The sequence below is a fragment of the Pollicipes pollicipes genome, unplaced genomic scaffold (genome assembly GCF_011947565.3).
Source record: "Pollicipes pollicipes isolate AB1234 unplaced genomic scaffold, Ppol_2.1 Scaffold_4002;HRSCAF=4701_pilon_pilon_pilon, whole genome shotgun sequence".
Taxonomy (NCBI): Eukaryota; Metazoa; Arthropoda; class Thecostraca; order Pollicipedomorpha; family Pollicipedidae; genus Pollicipes; species Pollicipes pollicipes.
In genome coordinates, this window is record NW_023596420.1 from 43,260,557 (window position 1) to 43,284,162 (window position 23,606).

A 23,606-nucleotide genomic window follows, 5' to 3' on the forward strand; every position below is an offset into this window, starting at 1 on the left:
TGTTTCCACCACCGGCGTTTCTCATTCCGTGACGGTCCAACGCTGGGCATGGCGGCCTTGTCGTGTTTCCAGCCCGCGGCGGTCCCTCTTCATGTGACTCGGCTTCGCTGGAGGGGCGGTCTCGTGTTACCTGGTCGCGGTTGTCTACTCGCGTGGCCGGGCTGCGCTCGCCGCGGCGGTTCTTCCGAATGGCGGTGTCGGCAGTAAAGGGAAGCTTGGAACGGAACGCACGTGCCCCTGGCGGATGCCGGCACTCTTCGTAGACTGTGGGCGCCTATGGGGACAGGGGAACTTAGGGGAACTTGATTCGTAGGGGAACGACGTAGGGGAACTTGATTGCTTGACTACGCTAAGGTATATCTATGTGTGTTCGGCGCGGTGATGTGGGTTTGGTTGCCGCCAATACCAAGGTCACAACGCCGAGACATTTTTACGCATTTTAACACATTTCATGTGTTTGATAACAGACATGGTAGCCATCATTAAGACCTGAGCTGCTTGTTAGGCATTGTCTATCAGTTTCATCTCAAACACTGCATAGGCATTTCATGAGTCACGTTCTGAATTATTAGAACAAGTTCTTGCTTTCCCTCCATAATATTTTTGCTGCTCGAGGCACGGTTGTTCTAGATAGCGTTGAGCATCGAGCGTCATCTGCGTAATTTGCCCAAGGCTGGCTTATATTCGAACTGCCACTATTAATCTGGTCACCGTCGGCTGATTGCCCCAAGGTGTAATCTAACCAAAGTTGGCACTTTTAATGCTTCCCACAACATATGGGTTTTGACCACTACCGTACTCCATCCACAAGTAATTTACCTTTCTTTGTTCCATGTGTGAGACTTTAGGGATTCAACGCATAGCTGGAGGCTTTAAAAGGCAGAACTGCTTTTTATTCAGTTCAAAGCTTAGAAATAGATATAGAAGTACTGATAGAAGATAGAGAATGTAGATAGATAGAAACAAATATAGCAACGGACAGAAAATACTGAAGCTCTAAACGTGCAAGCCAGCTAAAAGCCTATCCATAGCAATAATATGGTTTTGCATTAACACGGTCACTAGCGAAGACCTATTCATGCCCAGCTTCCGTTGGCACATACAAGCTTAGGTAGCCCAGCACTGTAGCAGTCACACGCGGTTGACCTTCCCCCCTTTGAAATGAACCATGGGTTTGATGTGTAAGTCTGATGGCACTCCTAATGAAAGAGAATGCCAGGGGATGACAATGGCTCTGAAGTGCCGATTTCTGTCATTTTTGCTCTTGTCCTGATATAAGAATGGTTACCAGTCACATAGATCTACAAATCAGGGGTGGTGTGCCTAGTTTACTGTCCAGTCAGAGCTCCATCCACCTAAGGTTGTGGAAAAGTGTGCCAACCTGGAAGGCCTCCATATCTCGGAAGATGATTGCAAAATATTGTCACTGCCCCTCCCCAACTGTTCTTCAAAAGCCGTGCTCGTGATTGAAATTCAATTGCTTCATCATGTTTTTCTTAGCACGTTAAGCAATCGCTCCACCGTTCATCCTTTCGCTAACATGAATCTTTGTTGCTGGGAATTGCTATGATAGCCAATAATGTAGGCGATGGAAAGGCGATGAAAAGTGAAGAGTGACGCGGTGTAGCAAAGGTAGGCAATCAGGAGGAAGGGGAAAGGTGAGGGGTGCAGATTCCATTGTTATCTCCCCCTCTACCATGGTTTTTACTGCAAATAGGAGAAGGTTTTGCCGTATGGTGGTCTAACTGCCCTGTGAGTTCAGGGAAAGACTAGCATTTGGTTGTCTCTGGGAACAACGTTGACTATGTGCTGATGACCCCTATTGTCCTATGACCCCTATATAGGATGATCCCTATATATATATATATATATAATATATATATATATATATATATATATGACTCCCATTGTAACAGACAAGCTATGGAATTAACTCGTTCAGCAGCGGTTACTCATATGGATAGCTTCTTTGCAGTTGTGAGCATGACATTGGCAAGGATGCAGATGTGGTATATTTCATTGCTATTTTGCTAACATTGGATTAAAAGCTGTCCTGGTGGAATCCTTAGCATAGCCACTGCGTTCATAAAGTGCAAGGTGTAAAGACAGACAGCCTACCTTGCATGCAGCCTACATTCATAGAAGACATAAATATGGTTTGTGTGGTGGTGGCATAATGACAGAAATGCCAATTTTAGGCATAATTAGGTGAAGGTGGCAACACATGGGCTGATTTTTGCACCAAAATATGTCAAATGAATAAAAAAAGGGTGGTAGCCAATAACTTTATCCGTTACCCTGCGTCAATGGTTTCTGACGGGGAGGACCCCCTGCCGTTTGTAACATGACAAAGGTAGAAACTCGCGAAAAAAAACAGTGAACAGTCGTAACGAGATCTCGCGATTGGCAAGAAGTCTCCTGTTGTTAATTGACTGCACTAGTCCAGGTCAAAGTTCAAATTGTCCTGAAAATCAGACTATTTCAGCCTTGCATGTACGAAACCATGCAGCGTAGAGGCAAAGAACATGACTGAGACGTGTTTCTTTTTTGATTGAGTATAATGACTCGCCGTTTTATTTGTTTCGAGTCTTTAATTGTAATGTAGGGGTCCATTAATGTAACAGTGCCAGCCCCTGGGCGTGGTCCGCAGAATCGCCGTCTGCCGCCTGCCCCACTTGCTGGCCTTGGATCATCTTGCAGTGCTGGTAAAAAATCGGTACTGGAATCGCTACAAAATCGCTACTAGAACTAGAAAAATCGCATCTACCAAAACCAGAATTGCGAGGGACACGAAGTTTTTGGTGTTAACACACACGCAACGGGTGCCCCAGGGGTTACCAAAATTTGAGTGGGACTGCACAATATGCCGGAGTGGTAACCTCAGAAATCCTTAGGAGAGGGGTGACGCATGGCTCCCCTTCCCCCTCCTGTTGGGGGGACTATGCTGTTCAGAAAGAACTAGCTGCTTGATGTCAGGTTCGAGACAGCTGATGTAGCTGTTAGATAGTTAAGACGTCTGAGATGGGGCTCGAGGCGCACGCCTGATTTTCATACGGGGGCATGCTCTCAAGGAGCCCCGCACATTAGCTGTCACCCCCAGTGCTGCCTGCCACCGGTTTAAACTCTGGTATGCATTCTTCTGCCCTGGCTATCGAGGTTCTTCTTCGTCGTTTTTTCGCGGTCGAGGGAGGCAAAGCCAGCCGTAGATCAATATTAAACGTGAGGCCCCGGCAGGTTCTGAGGGTGGAAGAAGACTGCTGTTACGATTTGGTCTAGGGCAGGTGCGCCTGCTTTCCTAGCAGCAGCAGTTATCCTGACAAAAGTTGAAGGACATTGTATAATGCAGCGTGTTGACTGCGTGCATGATGCCGCAAACTGTGGTGATGAAAGATACTTTCAGCGATATGTTGGTCCCTATGACGCTATTGCGGCTGAGGTTCATTACCATTTTATGTCGCATGACGCCACATTTCACTGCTGCCGACAATTTTGCCCCGAGAACTTTGGTCGGCGACAACAAGAAGGCCTTTACCACCCCTGGGAGTAGCTGGTACATACGTTTGCAAATTTTGTAGGCCACTCCAAGGGCTATTTTAAAGTATTTCAATTCAACGGTAAGAGTTCAGCATGCTCCAGTTCCACAGATTGCAGCATGAGTGCGTCCCGAAAGATGGCGCTGCATTCATGATGTGTTGTTACCACTGTAAAACAGTAAACGGAAACGGAACGGAAAAAGAAACGGAACGGAAAAGGAAACGGAAACGAAATCGGAAACAGAAACACATTGAGTTTGAGTATTTACATTTCCTAACACGAAACAATATATCATCAGTTCGAGTGAAATGACGCATCGTTTTTTTTTCATCCGACTGATGGTAGTGTCAGTTAGGAAATAGCTGCCAAAAGGTGACATGACACCACCTCACTACAAACGACTTAGACATATATGCTCTCACACTCTTACCCCTGGTTACGTATTGCGTTGTCTCTTGCGCCAGCCGGCAAAACTCATGTAGCCTTATGTAAGTCGCCAATCTTGTTGAGTCTGAAGGTGAGGCAGGTGTATGGCCGGTGTGCATGGCGCAAATGTCGGGTCTCCTGCTGGATTGTGAGTGTCGCCGTACACAAAATTTCCCACGCTGGCGCGGCGTCGCATAGTTCGCCCAGGGACATTCATCAACAAAGGGTGTCGGAAAATTAAAGCGCAACAGCCCAGCGGGTTTCGTTGTCATCTCAGCACGCGCTCCTCGAAACTACGCGGAAAACAAACGCTCTCCGATCCTAGGCCGACGAAACGGCAGTTTTCGGCACGGCTTACAGTATGGCGTGGGGCTGGTGCAAAATCTACTGAAATGCATTTTCATTGTTTCCGCGCATTTTTAAACTGGTACCGAACTGTGATCTCATCGCCCACGCATGAATTATTTCCAGCTGAAACAAACTCTCTGAGATGTTTCAGCACGCATCAGTGAGACATAAAAACAGCTTCAACTTTTTTGTCACCTGTGATGAAATACATGTGGAACCACCCACAACGATTTATCATTCTGGCAGGACGTAGTATCCCGTGTTGCAATGCTTCAGGGGTGATGTCGATCATGGACTCCTTAAAAACACTGTGAGAACACTTTCAGTACCTATCTAAATCTGCATGACTGATTCTGCATGGTCTTGCATGATAAAGGTCAGAAGGGTTTTGTTATGGCCTTGAGGTGACTTCATGTTACTCCTTGTGCGTAGATCAGTCCATGCCTTGACACGAGCCGGCTTAACTATGCGGATTTCCAAAAGCCCATGAGCAGCCGAAAGCCTGAATACGACCTCGCGTGACCAGACCCGACCGGTCAAACATACTATCCAGCGTAAAATAACCCCACCGGGAAATATGGAGGACATATAGGGCCACCGACCAGCTCTTGTTTCTCTCTATAACATCTGTCGCGGAATGTATTGGGCCCATAGTTCCAAGCTGCTGAAATAAGCACTGTCCATGGCCGACTTGGGACACATTGCCAACGCAGGACTCCCTGTTCGGCACTGTTGATCCCTGGCCGACAATGAGACCCCTTGATGTCGGGTGCCGGTAGTTCTTCAAGGTGGTGGGCATAACGGACGGGGATAGCGGTTTTTGTTTCGACTGGCACGTTTGTGGAAATCTGCCATGTCTTGGGGCGTTCGTATTCACTGTCAAACGAATATGTGTTCAAAAGGCCGATGAATTCAGATTCCGACCTAAAAAGCTATCAAAGGGCACACAGAGGCTCAAGACTGTGCTTATGGTCCTCTCCAGCGTTGGTAGTGGTATCTGTGATATGATGAGATGCAGAGTGCTGTAAGGCTTGCGTGTCTCACATTACCGTAAGAATACCCTAGCTTTTACGCTCACCAATGTACGCTCAATCTTGATATTCTTGGAGGGAAATTTAGCTGTTAATTACCTTTTTGTGCTCGTGAAACAAGAGCTTATTCTTAGAATCAACCAATCGTTTCTATCGTCCGAGAGCGAAACTTTAGACAAATTGACAGATCTTTCGATGCTTAAAGTAAACGGGACCAATCCTCCACCCACAAATGTCGCACAATCTCTTCTGTCTTTCGTTTTCTACAATGTTTTTGTGAAGGTCTTTGTGTTCAGACAAGGCATAAGTGGTCCTACAACAGAGTACTTCTGCGTTTGGGAGGCTTCAATAGCGCCGCTGCTCACGTGACAGCGGTTGCAGGAGAAGGACAATAGCTGCGTTCTTCGCTTCTGGGCATTTAACGCTAGATTCCGTCCGGGTTCTAGAGTAAATCCTTGTCGCTGCTTGGTTCATTAGGTGAAGGTTAGTGAAGTTATGAATCAAGTTGTTGTTCAAGTGATGTTTACTACAAGCTGAAGTCGACTCCATGTGTGGAGTATCATCTTGTGGAGCATTACGAAGTTTTTTATAACATAACCAATATATACAAATAGGAAATGCATTGGTATTACGACATCTAGCACTTAGTTACTTCTTATAACATCTTCGAAGATAACTGATTATGATCTGACGCGAAAGCGTCAAATCATAGCTACCTGTGCCACATCAGCCAGTCAACAAATCAAATGCATAACATCGACCAGCATTGCTATCAATTTTACCTTGCAGTGTGCAACCATTTTTGAAACGTTAATTCAATCTTAAAAAGCCCCACCAATCATAAGCCGTCAACACTTCAGGATACCAACATTTTATAACGGATTCCATTCGTTATTTCTGGGCCTCCAACTACCAAGGGCGTAGAAACGGTTGGGCGGTGGGAGGTTACATAGAGCAGGAACGGAACCTCAAACTTTTCAGATCAATGTGGTACATACCCTACTGGCATTGAATGGAAAGAAAAGACCGAAATGAGACAAAAATATGTTGGACCCTCAGCTACAGAAAACTTCCCTTGTGCTTGCTGAAAGCCCATCTATCTAAGCCTGCAGGACGACAAATGTGTGCTAATATGACTTAAACAAGCCTGGCTGTCGTTTTTCACCTGCGTTTCAGAGCCTACAATCAACATTTAATAGGAGACGTAGCCGTAGCGGCCCAATATTGCCAGCAATAGCTTTATGTCCATGGTATTGCACGGGAATAGTTCAAAAATGACATTGGGAGTCAAAGCATCTGTCTGAAAATTTCAGTTCCAAACCCATACATATGCTGAAAAGGGATTCAGGCATTGTTAAGGCCGACATCATGTGAAATCAAATAGCATCAATTTTCTCCACTCATCCGGCAAGGAAAATTCCTGGTGTCTCTGAACATTAAATGCAGCTGCTGTCGCCGTCTGATTGGTTGTTTCACTCGAGTATTTCCCCCTCCCCCCCCCCATCGGCCTGACTGTTCGTCTAGATGTCTTACCGGCTTGAAACAGCCGCACGTGAACCACTACGCGCAAAACCGCTCGTGACGGTTAGGGTGATCATCTCGTCAAATATTGATAAAAGTCACCTTTATTAGATAATAAGCATGGTGCCTCGATACGGACTGACCAGCCACAGCTGTTTTAGCCCCGGGTATGGCGAGGAGTCTCACTGACATACGTACGTCTTGCAACTCATTTTATAGCAGAGAGCGGTTTAAAAGTGCTTGAAAACGATTATTGAAAAACCGCAGTATCCGGCCTTCAGCATGTAAATGCCCTGGGGCATCCTCATGGTGACGTCGACTTGGGATTGCCAGACCTAGTCGTGACCAGGTTCCGACTCCCCCCCCCCCCCCCCCCCCCTGCTAGCCCTAGAATTTTCTCCTTACGACGCACGTCAGGTGGCGACGCTCGCTGCCTAGGGCGTCTTGCAGTCGGAGTTGCTGATACCGATCTACCTGTGCCATATTTCCCTCTTCTGCGCGAGAATCACGTGATCCCTGCTGTCGGTGCCAACGGTGGCCCTACCCCGTGGCTTTACCCCATCGAGCAACGCTCTTGGCTGTTCCGTTGAAATATATGTCCGACATGTCGCAGAGCTGTCTCTGCCTGATGTGGGCATGGTGGTGCTGGCTCGCTACATTGCGATCTCGTGCCCTGATACGACCCATCTGAGGTGCTAAAATTCAAATTAGCCATCTTGGGTTGACGGCCCAGCCACAAAAAATTATCCGGAGATGCTGACATTTGTCGCTGCTTTCCATGCCGGTAAGTGTACGGTTTTGTGACATTTTCTACCCGTTCGTTTCAACGTTCCGCTGGACAGACGTGCCCCGAGCATTGTGACAACATAAAGCACGACTGCATCGATGTAAGGTAGAGAATGCCTCAGTCACGTGCTGTTCTGCTGGCTTCTTCACTTTTTTCCTCATCCAGTTACATTCATTCTAATACGATCGTGCGCTTATAGGAGTAGCCACGTCTCAACTGGAGCGGAGGCGCATGCAGGTGCAACGATTTGGGCTACATTTTGGGAAGGCAGGCGGGGCTTACGGCAATACATTGCAGCCCTAGAACTTTCGGACAGGAACTTATGTGGGAATGTGTGGGAAAAAGCAATGGGAATGACATGTTCGCTTAGCCCTCCACGCATTATGTTAGTACGTTGTATGCAACAATGGCACCTGCTGTGAGGAGTACAATTTTGTACAACCAGTCAGAAACAGGACAGATAAAAATCACTTCGCTATCCAAGTATACTCGTTGTTATTGATCCTGCCGGATTTCACCCAACTTCACCAGCAAAGTTGGGGAGGTGGAGGGCGGGGCAATCCACCTCCCCAACTAAGAAATCAGGTCCACCACTGTCTGGCTTCCACTCGTTTGGCCACCCAGGCTCCCGCCATCCATGGTGCACAGCCCGCCCATGTAATGCCCGTCCGACCGTCCGTTCGTCCGTCCGACACAAAGTCGCGCCCGTTCGATACTGGCGTCGACCACAGCGCGCGCGAGACATGGGCATGTTTTGACACTTTTCACCATCGTCACGGACGCGTAACGCAGGCCGACTCGTTTAACACAGAAGGCAAACAGGATATGCCATACGCCTACACTGTAAGAGCGAGTCAACCGGCTAAATGAAACATTGACAGCGAACGGGTACCTCCAAATGCGCCGTCCAAATCTACGCCGATCGGGTAAAAAGTGGACTTTCAGTGTTACTCCGCGTGAGCAAGTTCGTTAGTTTTCGTTAACCTATTGTCAATGAGTCGGTAGACGCATCGCCAGGATCCTCAGACTCCTCGGCATCAATAGCGCATGCCACAAGCACAACTTTGAAAAACATACTAGGTCGTTAATTTAAGGCGGAGACGTCTGATCGTCGTAGAAGAGTGCTGCACTCGGTGGCATGCGTTGTGGTGGGTCGTACGTCGGAGAGGCGGGAAGGCCGCTCTCCTGTTCGCTTGCCGAGCATCGCGATGCGCCCCTGAAAGACCACCTTGACAGGCACCCATCGCAGAGCACGGCCGCACTCGCCCTCAGGGCGTACTTATGTTAACGTCACCAGCAGCAGCAAAAAAAGCTTAGGAGGCAGAAGCTAATCGGATCTTAAAATATCAAGCAGCAAATTTTCTCCGAGCATGGATAAACATCTTGGGTGGGACGCAGCCTAGGAGAAGAGATTACAACTCATCAAAACCAATTTAACCCGCTCGCTGCTGCGGCCACTCGAAGAAGTTGGTGCGTTCTAGAGAAGAAGCCTTCTCCAAAGGATCAGCCCGCAGCCCAGCCCGTCCCCCCTAGCTAGTGATCCAGCCTGCAAAAGCCTGCTGTACTACAATGCTGATCCGCCATTAACTGGTAAGTACTCATTCATTTTATATCATTATTGCATATGATTGCATTCTATTTAACTTCATTTTATCATTATACCTTACTTTTACATCTAAGCATTTAAGTGTGCATAGAATGACATTTAAGTGACATCTAACACAAAGCATCGTGTGGCTGACATCAGTGATGTTGCTCAGAAAGTAGCAACCGATCTAACACACAGCATCGCTTGGCTAACACCGGTGATGTTGCTCAGAAAGCAGCAACCAAAGCACCTGCTCAAGAGGATTTTCAATGCACCTAAGTAAATTGTGGCTAAACGCTGATCACAGTTTTCAACTACAAAAGAAAAGGAAAAGGATGCAAATAAATTGGTCTTTCACCAAAATGCTTCAAAGACTTTACCCTTCTACCTCATCTCAATAGACCAACAGCCATTTCTGCTAAAATTGCACGCATTAACTGATGACTTTGTACTGACAGGGTAAGAATGCTGGATGTCTCCAGCCATGAGAAGTATTAATTCAATACAATGTACACAAGAACAACCCTCTTTCGACTGCGTCAAAATTGACATAATGTTCAATGTCTCCTTGAAGGGCCCGAGCCAGCCAGCTGTATGGCATTTGGTGTCCTGAAGTGAATACGTCAAGCAAGCACACTACATAAACACAACATGGTAGATTTGAAATGGCACACACTCCTTTCTTATCACTATCCATGCTTCACTCCACTAGTGCCCGCTGCGCGGGTTTAGCCAATGTGGCATTAAAGCTCCGTGAGAGCAAGGGTGGAAATAATAATTTGTTCACAAATATTTGCCCCTCCATTGACATTATTGACTTAAGCAATGCCAACAAGAAGTGCAACACCTTGCTGCACGCTGCAAAAAAAACTTCTGTGAAAGCAAACAACAGTTGCAAAAATTAAATGCAGGGGCTCTTTATACAGCATGAAATCCTACCGTCTGCAATTTTCCATCTGAATCGAACACTTCATTGACGTGATATGTTGATGATTTTTTTTTACAAAGAACTGTGTAGGCACAATATTGGAAGCAAATGAACATATCAAGCAGAACAAAAGCCTTCGTGAACATTATATTGGAAAAATTAACAGTCACAAAAAGGGAGAACCGCATAGTTAAGGCGCTCTGTAGTCATGGTCGGAGCCGGCACCTTCTACACACAGATATTAACAAACTCCATGTCACTGCTCTTTCGGCCGCGACAACTGTTGCGCATTTGATACCCCGGAGACTGTTAGCTGTATTAACAAGTGAGTGAACCTGGCGCAATGAAAGGCTCACAGTATCCCACTCACTTTAATTTTGTTTTAATTGAAATATAATTTAATCATCGATATTGTTTTTGATATGTGAGGTACGGTTTTTGTATAAAGCAACAAAGGTTGAGTGTACCGCGGCCTCACAATGAGAGTCAGGTGCAGCCTGTAGCTGTATTTATATCAATGACCCTCCTAACTGCTGCTCGGTGAAATCGCCATATGGTTAAAAAATATGGGTAGTTATTTTTGAACTTTTTAGTGAGATGATTGCTTGAAGCTGTCCAATTTGTGCAATTTGGTTTGCTGGTGTGTTGTGTCTGTCATGACTTGTCTGTCACTGGTGCTCTTGGTGTAAACAAATATATTTGCTTCACGATTGTTTTGTGTTTGGCAGCGCACCGGTTTTGGGTGATTTTAAAACTTAGGTAATAGCAAAAATACACTATTTTGCCTCCTAAAATTTCTCACCCACAAAAGCCCGCGAGGCTTGACCCATAATTCAGCCAAAAGCGCACGGACTCTTTGGGTAAAAATAGCGAGTTGGCGGGCTAAAAAATGGCGGGCAAATGCTCGGGCAAGGCGTGCTGTGACCTAGTCGTTTGGACGCCTAGTGACCTAGTCGTTAGGTCACGTACATCGGAAGGATTCATCAGGACAACATCTTCCTAGCAGAGAAAATCCCCCTTGCTCGCGCGTTCTTCTTGCGGTGCGTGCTGCCAGAGTTGCTGGGCGAGTGGTTCTCGCGCCCACACGTGGCCGGGAAGGAGAATGATTGCCCTCCCGGGCAGGCAGCGGTAGCCTGTCGACCTCCCGGACAGACCACCGCCGTCCATCCTCAGGGACAGGCGACCGCCGTCCAGCCCCGGGTACAGGCGGTCGCCGTCCATCCTCAGGGACAAGCCGCCACCTTCCAGCCTCGGAAAAGGCGGCCCTAGTCCGGCCTCGGAGACAGGCCGTCGCCGTCCGGCCGTCCAGAAAGGCCACCGCCAACCAGCATCCCGGGCAGGCCGCCGCCATCCGGCATCCCGGACAGGCCGTCGCCGTCCGGCCTCCCAGACAGGCCGCCGCCTTCTGGCCCCAGGGAAAGGTTGCCACAGTCCAGCCTTCTGGACAGACCTTCACCGTGCGGCCTTCCGGGCGGTCAGTCGCTGTCGTCTGGCCACATGGACAGGCTGCCGCCGGCTGGCCTCAGGGACAGGTTGCCACCGTCCGGCATCTCGGACAGGCTGCCGCCGTCTGGCCTCAGGGACAGGTTGCCGCAGTCCGGCATCTCGGACAGGCCGCCGCCGTCTGGCCTCAGGGACAGGTTGCCGCAGTCCGGCATCTCGGACAGGCCGCCGCCGTCTGGCCTCAGGGACAGGTTGCCGCAGTCCGGCATCTCGGACAGGCCGCCACCGTCCGGCCTCAGGGACAGGCCGCCGCCGTCCGGCATCTCGGACAGGCCGCCGCCGTCTGGCCGCCGGGACAGGCCGCCGCCGTTCGGCATCTCGGACAGGCCGCCGCCGGCTGGCCTCAGGGACAGGTTGCCACCGTCCGGCATCTCGGACAGGCCGCCACCGTCTGGCCTCAGGGACAGGTTGCCACCGTCCGGCCGCCGGGACAGGCCGCCGCCGTCCGGCCTCAGGGACAGGTTGCCGCCGTCCGGCATCTCGGACAGGCCGCCGCCGTCTGGCCTCAGGGACAGGCCGCCGCCGTCTGGCCTCAGGGACAGGTTGCCGCATTCCGGCCTCGGCGGCAGATCCCCGCCGTCGTCCGGCCTTCTCGGCAAACGGCCTTCCGACGGGGAGGATGAGTGTTCACCGCTGTCCGACCCCTAGAACACGCGGTCCCGGTCGCTCGACGCCTTTGACCGGAGACCATTGACGGCGGCCCATCGCCGCTTGCTTGGTTATAGTGCTGGGTTCGGGGTTCGACGGAAATTTTATAGGCAGTGAACGTTTAACTTTTAAAGATGATGTGGACGTCTTGCCAAGTGTTAACTGCTGCGAAACAGCTGATTCCGCACTTGGTTGATGGTCCTTCTCGATGATGCGCCCACGTACCTTATCATACCGGCCGCGTGGTCGTAGCCATTTGCAGCTAGTTGTGCACATTCGCACGCATTCGGAGGGCCAGGTCTAAACCTGCATCTTTTCCGTTCGTCATGAATACGTCAGGATTTCTAATGTTTTGTTGATTGATTGACAGAGAAATCATTGTAGACAAACAATGTGGCGGTAAGTTGTTAGAAGCGAGCTCTCACAGCACCCGCCACTGGGTGGAGGTAGCGCCGCAGTGGCTACGTCAGGCGACGAACTCGCGCGCATGTTGCCGCCGACGATGACGTGGTGGTGCCTAGCAAAGGGGTCGCGATGGCATTGTGAAGTAAAAAAAAAGCAAAAACACACGACGGCATCGACCCCACAGGTAACTATCAGAAGTCTACTCCCCTGCTTACCCCAATTAACCGTTACTGACAGATGTAAGAGGCGATGCGGCGACTTAGCCAGGCGGGGGCGATCGTTTCGCTCCAGCGCTTGAGTGAGCAGGCCTGACATGCTTGCATGAAGCCACGCAGACATCGTCACGACCGGCCACACCGAACACGTCACTCGTTGGCAAGCCTGGACGAAACAGACAAGAACGAGACAACCTCACGTGGATATGCTTCAGTCAGTTTAATCTCGGGCATGGCGAGAGCAGTACGACGCTGTAAACATCCAGTGGGCGTTAGTGACGCATACTGGACGACGATACATCCCGCCGACAGCACACCAATCCGCAGAGACGATAGAGTCGCAGAGGTTCACAAACGCACAACCCATGGTGACCATTTTGTCCAGGGTTGTGGTGAGGGACGGATTAGAAACGGACATACAGTCGATGGGCTGTGACCCAGTCCGAAATGCATACTTATTTCTAGTCAGCGCAATCACACGTTCTCTTATTGAATTGTCACAAATTATCACGCGATATTATGTGATAATTGAAGCATGAATTATCACGTTTACGATGCGCCTGGTTTGTTCCACCTCTATGCCACCGAGCTGCTTTGTTCCACGTCTCAAGGCTGGAATTAGCACTCTAGCACAAAACAGTCCGGCCACATCTCGGATATCAACGTCTCTATCTGCGGGGACCACGTCACTACAAACTAGCCAATCAAGAAGGCCGTCACTATCAGTTAAGTCTTTGTCACTCTCACGGCCACCCCAAGCCTCTGAAATGAGGGAAACTGTTCCCTGAGTGATCCCAATGAAAGACTTAACAGTGTTGTGTTGTTTATAGGATGGATATGTTTGAGCACGGGCTTAAGGGTTCACAGGACGATCAGTGAAAATTTCAAAGCAGTGTATAATGACAGCAGCTTTTCGGAAACATTTTTGAAGGCACATGGAAATGGTGTATCTGAGCGTGTCACAGTCCGGTCCCACAATGAGATACTCCAGTCACCAGCGCAGGATGTTCAAGACACACAGAAAAGTTCATAAAGCAGTGGGGATGGATACGCTGAATGGAATGGGAAGATCTTTGATGGGAAGGTTAAAACGAAATTTCACAAGTGTTAGAAGCAGTTGTTGGAATGGTGATAAAGCACACCGTGGAGACTTTTGCAAGCACACAGACACAAATGTCAAAAGAGAAAACAGCACATGCGATGAGGGAAGGCCGGTGCAGATTGAGGTTTTCTCATCATTGTCTCGGAATGCATCCTCATCAAGAGCTTTCTCTTTAAGCTTTTGCTTGAGTCTGACGATTTCTTCACGCAAAGAAACATTTCATTCCAAAGGCTGCTAACATCAGCCATGGAGATATCTGTGATGATTTCAACACCTCTTTCAGCATCAACTACCTGCTGTACAAACCCAAGCCCCTCGTCCACTGCTGCTGAATGCGAGCCGCGAACGTAAGCGCGAGCAATTTCGGTTTGTGCGGCACGCGTCGCCAACGGGCATTTTTCCTTATTCCTAGACCATAGGTCAATGTTATAAAGCAGAGCACCACTATATGCAAAAAAAGTACAGCACCGAAAAAAACGGCACTCTGCCGCATGTTATAAAAGTAAGACGCCACGGTAAATCTGCTCTTTTCTCCTGCCGGCGTTTTCTTCTTCCTCTGACGTATTTCTTACAGACAGCTCGGTTGGCGCCAAGGCCGGTTGGTGCCTCGTCTACCGGAGCAAAGAACCTTGTACGGGTTTCAGGGCTAGCAAGACATCAAATTAGGGAAATATTTTAGTTATTTTAGACATATATTTACACATATTGTAGGACAAATTAAGATCTTGAACAACATAATTGTGTCCTTCAAGTACAACGCTTTCATTTGTATTACCATGAACTGCCGTTGGGACTTTGTGTTGAAGGGAGCTGACGGTGCAATGGGCTGTTGTAACCAAAAACCTGTGCGGAAATTGCGAGAAAACCTGCAATTTGATATTCCCGTGGGTTCTGCAAGTGCAGGATCGCATATTAGACATTAGAGTGTGAATCAGGCGCTTGAAATGGGTGTGATCACTGGTGGTGCGTGCCAGTGGCTTGTATTTATCTTGATGTGATGAGGACTGTGCGTGCAAGGTTTGTACTTCTGAGAGAGAACATTGTTTCGGTATTATTCAAGTCAACTGACTCCCAATAAAATGCGACATATTGGTGCCTGCCTCTATCTTTATGTTTTGTTTGAAGATGACAAAGAAGTGGCGGCAAACTGAAAGAAACACAAGCACCTATGTTGCGGGGGTGTACAAAGGCAATTTGCTACTTCATTATGATCTTATCAACATTTTGAACATATCGAGGTATAGCATGTAATTAACCCATTTAATGCCACTGTGTTGGCAAGTCCTTTAGACAGCAGAACAGGTCAGCAGTTTATTAATGCAAACGTTTGGTATAGGCTCGCGTGATACAGCTTAGCAAAACGGTCTTTCACTTAATAATTCTGCAAATATGGTGCTGTATTATTTTGGGTACACATACAACTGTTTTAACAAACTTTGTATGCAGGCAAGCATTGCTTGTGAGTCATCATTGTCACAGTCACTGCACCTTGTATGATATTCTGGGCACTGAGGAAGGTGAAGTATTGCTGTTGGTGTCTTGGATACCACTTAATAATATTTCTATCATGAGCCTTGTGTGCACCGGTAGGTTCATCATTTCCTTGCATTTCGTCCATCTAACCATGACTTCATGCGCGTGTCATGACTCCAGCCTTGTGCTGGGCTAACAGATTTGCAGTGCCATTTTACCACATATTATATTTTCTTATCATAAATGCGTTATTACTCGTGCAAAATATTCTTAGGTGAAGCAACCTGATGACTGCAGCATGGTGCATGCTTATGTAATCGGAGGACGTGCTTGCATCTTTATCACCTATGTTTCGTGGATTCCCAAAATAGGCTGAGCAAGTAATGTCACTTATTGATTGTGTGCTTTACTGAACTTGGTTTGTATATTGTTTCATTTCTTTTTGGTCAGTCATATGTCAGATGCGGAGTTAATACAAGAATGCATGCCTGACCCCACCTTTTCTTGATAGAGTTTGTTGTGAAAACAGCAGGGATTGCAGTACAGAATCCGTATCATTATGCATTATGCCATGCCACAGTACAGCACTGATGTAGCGTCGCAATGACACTGTTGATCCATACCATAACACAATGTACCACATTGGTTGACTACTCTATGTCAAGTCTATGAGACAGCAGCTTATTATTTATGAATGACTGGTAACAACTGAGTTAAGAGTACCAAGGGACTATCACCAGCAAGAATGGTGCAGCACCACAATGGTTATATCAGGGTAAACTAGTAATTGCGTAAATAATCCAAGCAAATTTTTTTTTGATAGCTCAACCTCACCATCTTTACCACAAAATAACCATGCTTTGGCGATCAAATCATAGATATGTTATAGATACAACACGTGTTTGGGTGGAGGCCAAATTGACCCGCCGAAAGGTTTTTCCGGAATGGTTTTCGAACAGCGTGGAGCAGCCACGACAAATCTTGCATAGCTGTAGACAATCGAACGATGGATTGTTTGACATCAAAAACTTACATGTACTTTGTAAGGTCGCTCACCTGTGGCAGGTCAAAATGCAGGCCATGTTCTCAGCACAGGCAATATCTAGGCAATCGTTCAATCTGATCCAACAACGGAGTGTTGGACAAAGCCGCGCATCTCTGACATACTTTCTTAGGCGACACAATAATTAAATTAGCAAATTATATTGACCTAGGGCCAGGTATAAAGGCCGGGCCAAGGTCAAAACCAACCGATCCAGCGCCGGGTCGCAAAGCTGGTCGCCAGCGAGTTATCGAGAGGGGCGACATGGAGGACAACCAGCTGCACATCAAGCTCATGGAGATGATGGGCCGGGAGAAGAAGTATCAGCTGCCTGACATGCAGGTCGATTTCATCGACTCCAGCTGTATGCCCGTCTATAGGGCGGTGGCAAGCCTCAGTCCGGTGCTGGGGCCGCTCGTGGACGCCGTCGAGCACAACCGGCGTCAGTGGGAGCAGCTCCCGGGGACACCCTCGCCGCCACGGCAGCGCACCCAATGACGTGCCTGAACCCCGCGGGCGTCACTCGCCCGCTGTGACGTCACTGCTGCGCGCGCGGCGCAGGGGCGACAAACGTCGCGTGCTGTCGCCGCGAATAGTCATTTTTTGTACAAACTTTTGTACAAAGCTCTCGGTGCCACTCGGCTTCATGGCAATTTTCTCCTTCCACTTCGTTTATGGCAATTTGCCGCCCAATTCGGCCCGGTGGAGTCCAAAAGTTCTTTTTAAAGTGCTTTAACTCCAGAGGAGTTCCAGTTCGTTGTCATCGTATGTCACACGTGTATCGGTAAAGACCTGACGCCGCCATTGTCTATTCAATTATTCCGTCGAATGGAACGACTGGATCGAGCTCTAGACCATGACTATATTTTTGCTTTAGGCATTTTTAGTCTCGCACCTTATCACCAACTCTTTCATGTACGTGTGATCTGGCCACTCACTTATCAGTGCTTGTGGTGGTGGGTTTGGCTGCCACATTCGACTCCAGGCCACGAGCGTGTTGGCGGAAACCCTTGGGGAAACGCTACCCATGGTTTCGGTCCCCGCACTATGGGCAGACCAAAATGTCTACGAAAAGACCTCGTCTGCGGGGCCAAACGGACGAGTGCCTCGCAGTGGCGTGGAAGGAGCCTGTCCGCAACTGGGAGGGGAGTCCGCCTGCCGGCGCGTCAAGCTGTCACAAACAGTTGCGGCGTCGGTGTGTATTGGGACTGCCTCTCGGCTGTATCGCGGCGGATGGTTCCAAGCGCGATGGCCAGGTCAGCGGGGTGACTCTTTTTTTGGTCTTTTTGTTATCTCCCTGCATGCATGCACACACACACACACACACACACACACACACACACACACACACACAAACATAGTGCAAGGCAGCAGGTAAAGCACTCGCAACTCGCTGCAGTTAGCGGCCCAATGCCATGTTACACTAGAATTATGAAAAGAGAAAAACCTGCGCCTTTAACATTACCAACAGGCTTACACATGGCTACCGTGCACACAAACAGCATCGTGCGCAACACACTTCTTAGGCTTCCATGCATAATACATAAAAGCTTTAAACACGTCATAATTAAATTCAACAAGCACTACCGATCGATTCCCCACAAAACATTATTAAGGTGAACTGAGCAAAAACAAACGACACGCAGCGACACGAGTCAAGGTTGGTGAAATCATTTTGTCTCCTATGCGCATTGCATGTCATTCATTTATTGCAGGTTCCTTGCGTATCTGAGCAAAAACAGTTGATTGCTATAAATATCATTAGCTTTCAAGGGAAAAACTAGCCTTTATGATACCCTTCATATAATCGAACTCATACAGCAAGCTATTAACACGCGCCCGGGTGGCCGGTTGGATATCCTTCGCTCGGGTGGCGGTCAATATGACCCCCCGAGATCTCAGGAGCTAATGGGGCAGGAGATACCAAATTTACAGGGTGTGTTGAACTGTACGTCGACTCACTTAGAGCAGAATTTAAGCCCCGTAGGCCGTCACCTTCGGGTCAAATAAGGTCAAACAAAGTCAAACTCCAAGTTGGTCTTCAAAGTGTCCCCAGAACCTAGATACCTGTCCTAAGCAAAAGGTCACACGCTCATTCAAGGTCAGTGACCTTGTTTGACCTTTTGTGTGACCTTTTGAAGGTCATGGTGACCAAAACCAAAGAAGACTGCTTTAAGTTTTGCATTATTCGAATATGCGACAAAGATTAAGCCAGGCAGGATGTTCCTATAAACAAAATGTTGACCTGAGTCAATTTAGGTCGGTGACCTATTCTGATCCATAAAAAGCTCATGTAAGTTGTCTAATGCGGTTTACGTTTTCAACAAGTTCGAAATGGGCGTAAACTACCCCCAAACAGCACACCGTAGAGTAACAAAACAGGCTGACCCCAGGTCAGTGGAATTTGGTCATTCAATTATGTTTCCCAAAAAAGTATCTCAAACATGTATGGCTTCGTCCAACGTTCCGTTGTTCCATCGGACCGAACGTTTTCCTTAAAATGGACTTCGTTTAATCCATGGCCTGGCTTTGACCTGCCGTACGTCAGCGACCTTGCAAGGTACATCTAATTTTTGTACCACACGATCCGCTATTCAATTGTCTACAGCTATGCGAAATTTGGTGCGGCTACGCCGCACCGTTCGGAAACCAGTTCGCAAAAACCCTCGCGGGGGGCAAGTCGACCCCCCACCGACGTGTGTTCAGGGAACTGCACAACGTCCTGCCATCAAACATTCGCCTGCGGCGGCCCCGAAACTAGCTGACATTGAGCCGGAGACCGCACTGGACTGCACTGTATTGCATTGCACTGGGCCGAGGCATGGACCGAGACATTGGTATCGTCGACCGCCTCGCAAAGTTCCTGCTGAAGAAGTTCTGCGCTGGACAAGCGGACCGCTCGTAAGCTGGTAACAGCGTGCACCAATCTGCACCAATTGTAGGTTCAGAAAATGAGTTAAACCATTTCATTTCATGCGATGAGCGGTAAAAAAGATGGAACCTACCCTCAACATATACCAACGTCTAACAACTTCAAGGTGTATAAACGTTTTCCACAGTTATCTGCTTTTGATAAATGTATTAGGAGTAGTAATAAATATGTATTTCATAATGTCATCTGTGCCATTCTGTGACCTTCAGCAGGCACGTTGCAAATGCATTACATAGTCATTGTGCCTCACTTGCTACTGGTTCAATTTAGAAAACAAGTTGCACTTCTTTATTTGTTATTCCGTTATGCTCCATTGGTTTACTCACGGACATATGATCGCTGCTCTGCTAATGCATAAATAAAATACCCATATTGTGAAAAACACATCATCAGCAATGCTGCCCTGCCACAACTCCCTCATTGCGGCCTAGGGTGTTTTCAAGCTCAGTAATGTTCACATCAGTGATTTTACACAATTTTTGCAATGGCTGGCTTCACAGTCGTAATATAATTTTGTCTGCTGTGTGTCCTCCTGCCCTCCTTTACTACTGACTGCTGTACTACTGACCCTCTTGAGTTTAATGAGACTGAAGTTATTTCCAGCACGGCGGACCAGTGAGCCAGGTGAGCCAGTGAACCATGAAATACGGACAATGCTGGCTTACCGTGGCCAACGTCCTGCAGCTTCGGCGCAGCCGCCTGCTCTGCCTGCCACCCGGAGGACCAGACACGGCTGCGCTCTGCAGGGTCCCCAGCGACGGCACAGCCTGCCGCCCAGGGTGACTCGGCAGAGGGATCGGCGACACTCCCGCCACTGGATCAGCCGGCTGTCCGCGGTCGAGGTCGTGCACAAAGGCGTGGTCGGGCAGGACGCACGCGGAGGGCGAGACGCGCCCGGTGGTGACGGGATAGAGGTGCTGCTCCAGCGCATGGAGCATGCCGCGGAGCGGATGGTGGCGCTCGAAGACCGATACCGGGCGCTGCAGCTGGAGGTCATCGCTCGTATAACGGCCCTGACAGAAGATAATGTCTATTTCATCCCTGGGCGGGCGGAGCGCCAAGAATGCTTGATGGCGAGTTAAAAGTGAGCAGAAGGAAACCCGTTTGTATAGTTACACCAATGTGCTATGTGTTTTCATATATTTGCAATTCACTTGTTTGGCTTATACGTTTACTAGTCGTTTATGTATGAGTTTGTATAATCATGACATACCCTTTTCCCAACATTTGTCTCCTAATGTCTGGTGTGCTTCATGTCGTTGCTTGGCGCACAGCTACTTAGACTTACGGAATGTGGGCCTGATCTCGAGCTCTGAGTTCAGCGGTTATGACTTGAAACATTTCATAGTATTTCTCGGCTCCTCCCGTCCGCTCGGCGGAAGGACGGCGCCGAACGCGTGCTCATAACATTTATAATGTGTTTTATACGTGCGTAACTGTCGTTCCAGCTGAGATGGACATTTAGCTTTGCCGTTACGCACGATAGAGCATCGCCAGATAATATCGCATTCCAGATTATTTCGGCCCTCAGGTCCGTCAGGCATCATGTTATCAGGCGATTCCCACAGACAGAAGCCTCGCATGATGAACACGGAATTGATGTCCATCAATTATGCTATGGCTGCCGTGGTGCTCGTCAAGATTGACGGCCACGACAGACACGATGTGCGGCCTTTCCGCAATGCCTGTGTTTTTATTAAGGCGTACGCACTGACCTTCGGTCACTGGGTTTCTAGCATTGTTGCCATTCTCTTGATCACCGGCATAACATCATAATCACCGCCCGGAAAGGAAGGCTGAGTGAGCAGTTCAGTAAGCTGCTTGTTTGATGAGAATGGCCCCAAATCTCGAGCGCAGAAGTCAACGCCATGATTCATCACAGCCACGTGCCGAAACAGCTGCACTTCCAAGCCGTGCACCTTGACAGGCATGATATTACTGCCAAAAGTTCTGATGCGGCAAGGCAGCATCCCGGCATGTGCATGCGTTCGGCGGTATCCGGGTGGCAGCACCTCCCGCGGCGCAGAGCGCCATCAGGAGGCGAGGGCGTGGCGGTGACTAGCTGGAACAGTGAGCGGGAGGCGAGCTCGCGGCCTGTGGAGCGCTCTGCAACTCCGTCATTTCATCCACAAAACAGTGTCGGTACGCTCACAATCTGCAGCCGCGTGTCGGCCGTCAGCGCCGCGAATGTCAAAATAAGCCCGCGGTTTGTTTCTGAGCGCTTTAGCAGCCGGTGCCACCTTCCCCTGAACCAGAAAAAGGCATTGCTCAACAGATGCGTAGGTATGGCTGAGCCTGTTGTTTAAAATGTCTTTGTTTCAGGTCTGGCACCAGTGAAGCCCTTCATCAGCCACGGGAGGGGTGGGTACGCCGGGTCGCCGGCTATCATCAGCGGCACATCCCGCTCCCCTGCACCAGTGCGCTTATAAAATAAGTCTAGATCACTAACCCGTGCATTTGTATGTACGACCAACAGCTATGTGAATATATTACAGGTGTTGCGTATGCACAAGTGTTTGTTTGGCACCTATAAAATTACACACGTTTATTATCTACATGCAGAGAACAGTGCTAAAATTGCTCCCCTCTCTCTTTCCATTTTATGTTTTTTTCCAGCATGACAGGTACAAGAAACACCGTGAGGTGGTCTGACGCTGAGCCGTCATGCATCGAAAGAGCTGCAGGACAGCAGACTGGGTTGCACTGTGCAATATTGTACGACTTGCACGGGCTGGTTCTTTGTCAGTAGCTGGTCCAGGTGTGTGCGACGTGCCACGCTATCATCAAACCCATTCAAACAGACATCAGTCGGGTATGCTCAACGAACCGTGGACGACGCGGCTGCCTTTAACAATTAGTCGTAACATGTCTCCTAAAGACGTTTCTTGGAGTCACTTCTGGATGGTGTAGTGAGCTCAAGTCTTGGTAGACTATGTAACACCCATGTTAAAAAAGGTCATCTGTAAAGGTGTAAAAGTCCCTGCAAAAATCAAGGTCAAGACGGCTCAAACCGTCAAAAAATCTCAAAACCACACGACACTTTTAAACAGCTTGCACATCGCGCAATGCCGGACTTTTAGTCTCCAATGATTTTGGCGCGACGCCCAACAGCCCAATCCGTGCGGCATAAGTCATTTATCTCTGTTGGGTTGGATTCCGTTATTCTGCCTCATGGCCTGTTTATTGTTATAAACTGCCTGCCTGTCTGTCATGCCTAAAAGTGTTCGTAGCTTTTTTGTACGGCTAGCTCATTTTGTACGACAAGGCCAGGTGGGACGCATCATCAAATTTTGGATGCGGTCCGACTGGCAGGGCGCCGTCGGCACGTGCACACAAGCGCCATTAGTTTAACGCGTGAAATGCGAAATCACAACTTTGCTAAAAATTGCCAAAACCCTCGACGAAACCTGGCTCGCAGCTCGGCAACGGGAAGTCGCATCGAAATAGGACAAAAACATCAAAACGTGGAAGGTACGCGCAATCGTACAGCCTGCGAATTGACGCTCATTGAGGCTCGCACGCGCTCGTGCACAAACCTCAGATTCGACGGTTTTCAGGCATTTTTTCACGATTGATTTCAGATCTCAGCAACCCGAGCAGATAACAACACGAAACTGGCTACACCGTGCAGGCGCGTGTACCGTCTACAAATCACCCGATCGGCCAACGCCGTCAGACCCGTAGCACGTCAGCAAACGACCGGGAAGCGACCCACGTCGCGTTTTTCAGACACGATCTCGATGCAACACGCTGGCGTGTGCACTCACCTAACCGGGACCTTGAAAATGACGCTGGCGCAAAGCCCAGCTCACGGTGACCAATGCTGACCCAAAATAGGTATCCTTACTTCACAATAGCTTGGTCGCACTCATCCAAAGTGCCCGTCACTGCACAGGTAGCCGCTGTCACCTGTGCAATTCGCCAAACTCATTTGCCGGCATAGCGTCGACTACACATTTTCCGCGAAGCCACGCGCTTCTGCCGGCGGTCCACCGCGCAGACGCTATTCACGCGTGTCAGTGGACATGCTGAAGACACGGGATTAGCGGAACCGGGCAAAAACAATTTTTCCGAAAGACGGCAAGCATTTCCACTGAGATTATATCCGAGTGCGCAGATGGAT

At 48.8% G+C, this 23,606-nt stretch overlaps 2 protein-coding genes across 2 annotated transcripts in view; one reads left to right on the plus strand and one right to left on the minus strand.

The window, feature by feature from the left end:
• Window positions 1–11,638: 11,638 nt before the first annotated feature.
• LOC119094534 (putative cyclin-F3-1) lies at window positions 11,639–12,145 on the minus strand. Its single transcript, XM_037217593.1, has 2 exons — window positions 12,009–12,145; window positions 11,639–11,900 (listed from the first exon to the last, which is right to left on the minus strand). The coding sequence occupies exons 1-2, from the start codon at window positions 12,143–12,145 to the stop codon at window positions 11,639–11,641; spliced, it is 399 nt and encodes a 132-aa protein (XP_037073488.1).
• A 4,670-nt stretch (window positions 12,146–16,815) lies between these two features.
• LOC119094535 (ALK tyrosine kinase receptor) overlaps window positions 16,816–23,606 on the plus strand; it is a 44,803-nt gene continuing 38,012 nt past the window's right edge. Inside the window, exon 1 of the mRNA XM_037217594.1 lies at window positions 16,816–16,993. Coding sequence (XP_037073489.1) covers window positions 16,816–16,993 — 178 coding nt within the window. The remainder of the gene's footprint in view (window positions 16,994–23,606) is intronic.

Bases quoted from the DNA above. Each gene is read 5' to 3' on its own strand.
- LOC119094534 (XM_037217593.1), bottom strand. From the start codon at position 12,145: ATGCCGGACGGCGGCAACCTGTCCCTGAGGCCGGACGGCGGCGGCCTG. The intron at 11,901-12,008 runs GCCAGCCGGCGG...CCTGTCCCTGAG, and splicing joins GGTGGCAACCTGTCCCTGAG to GCCGGACGGTGGCGGCCTGT.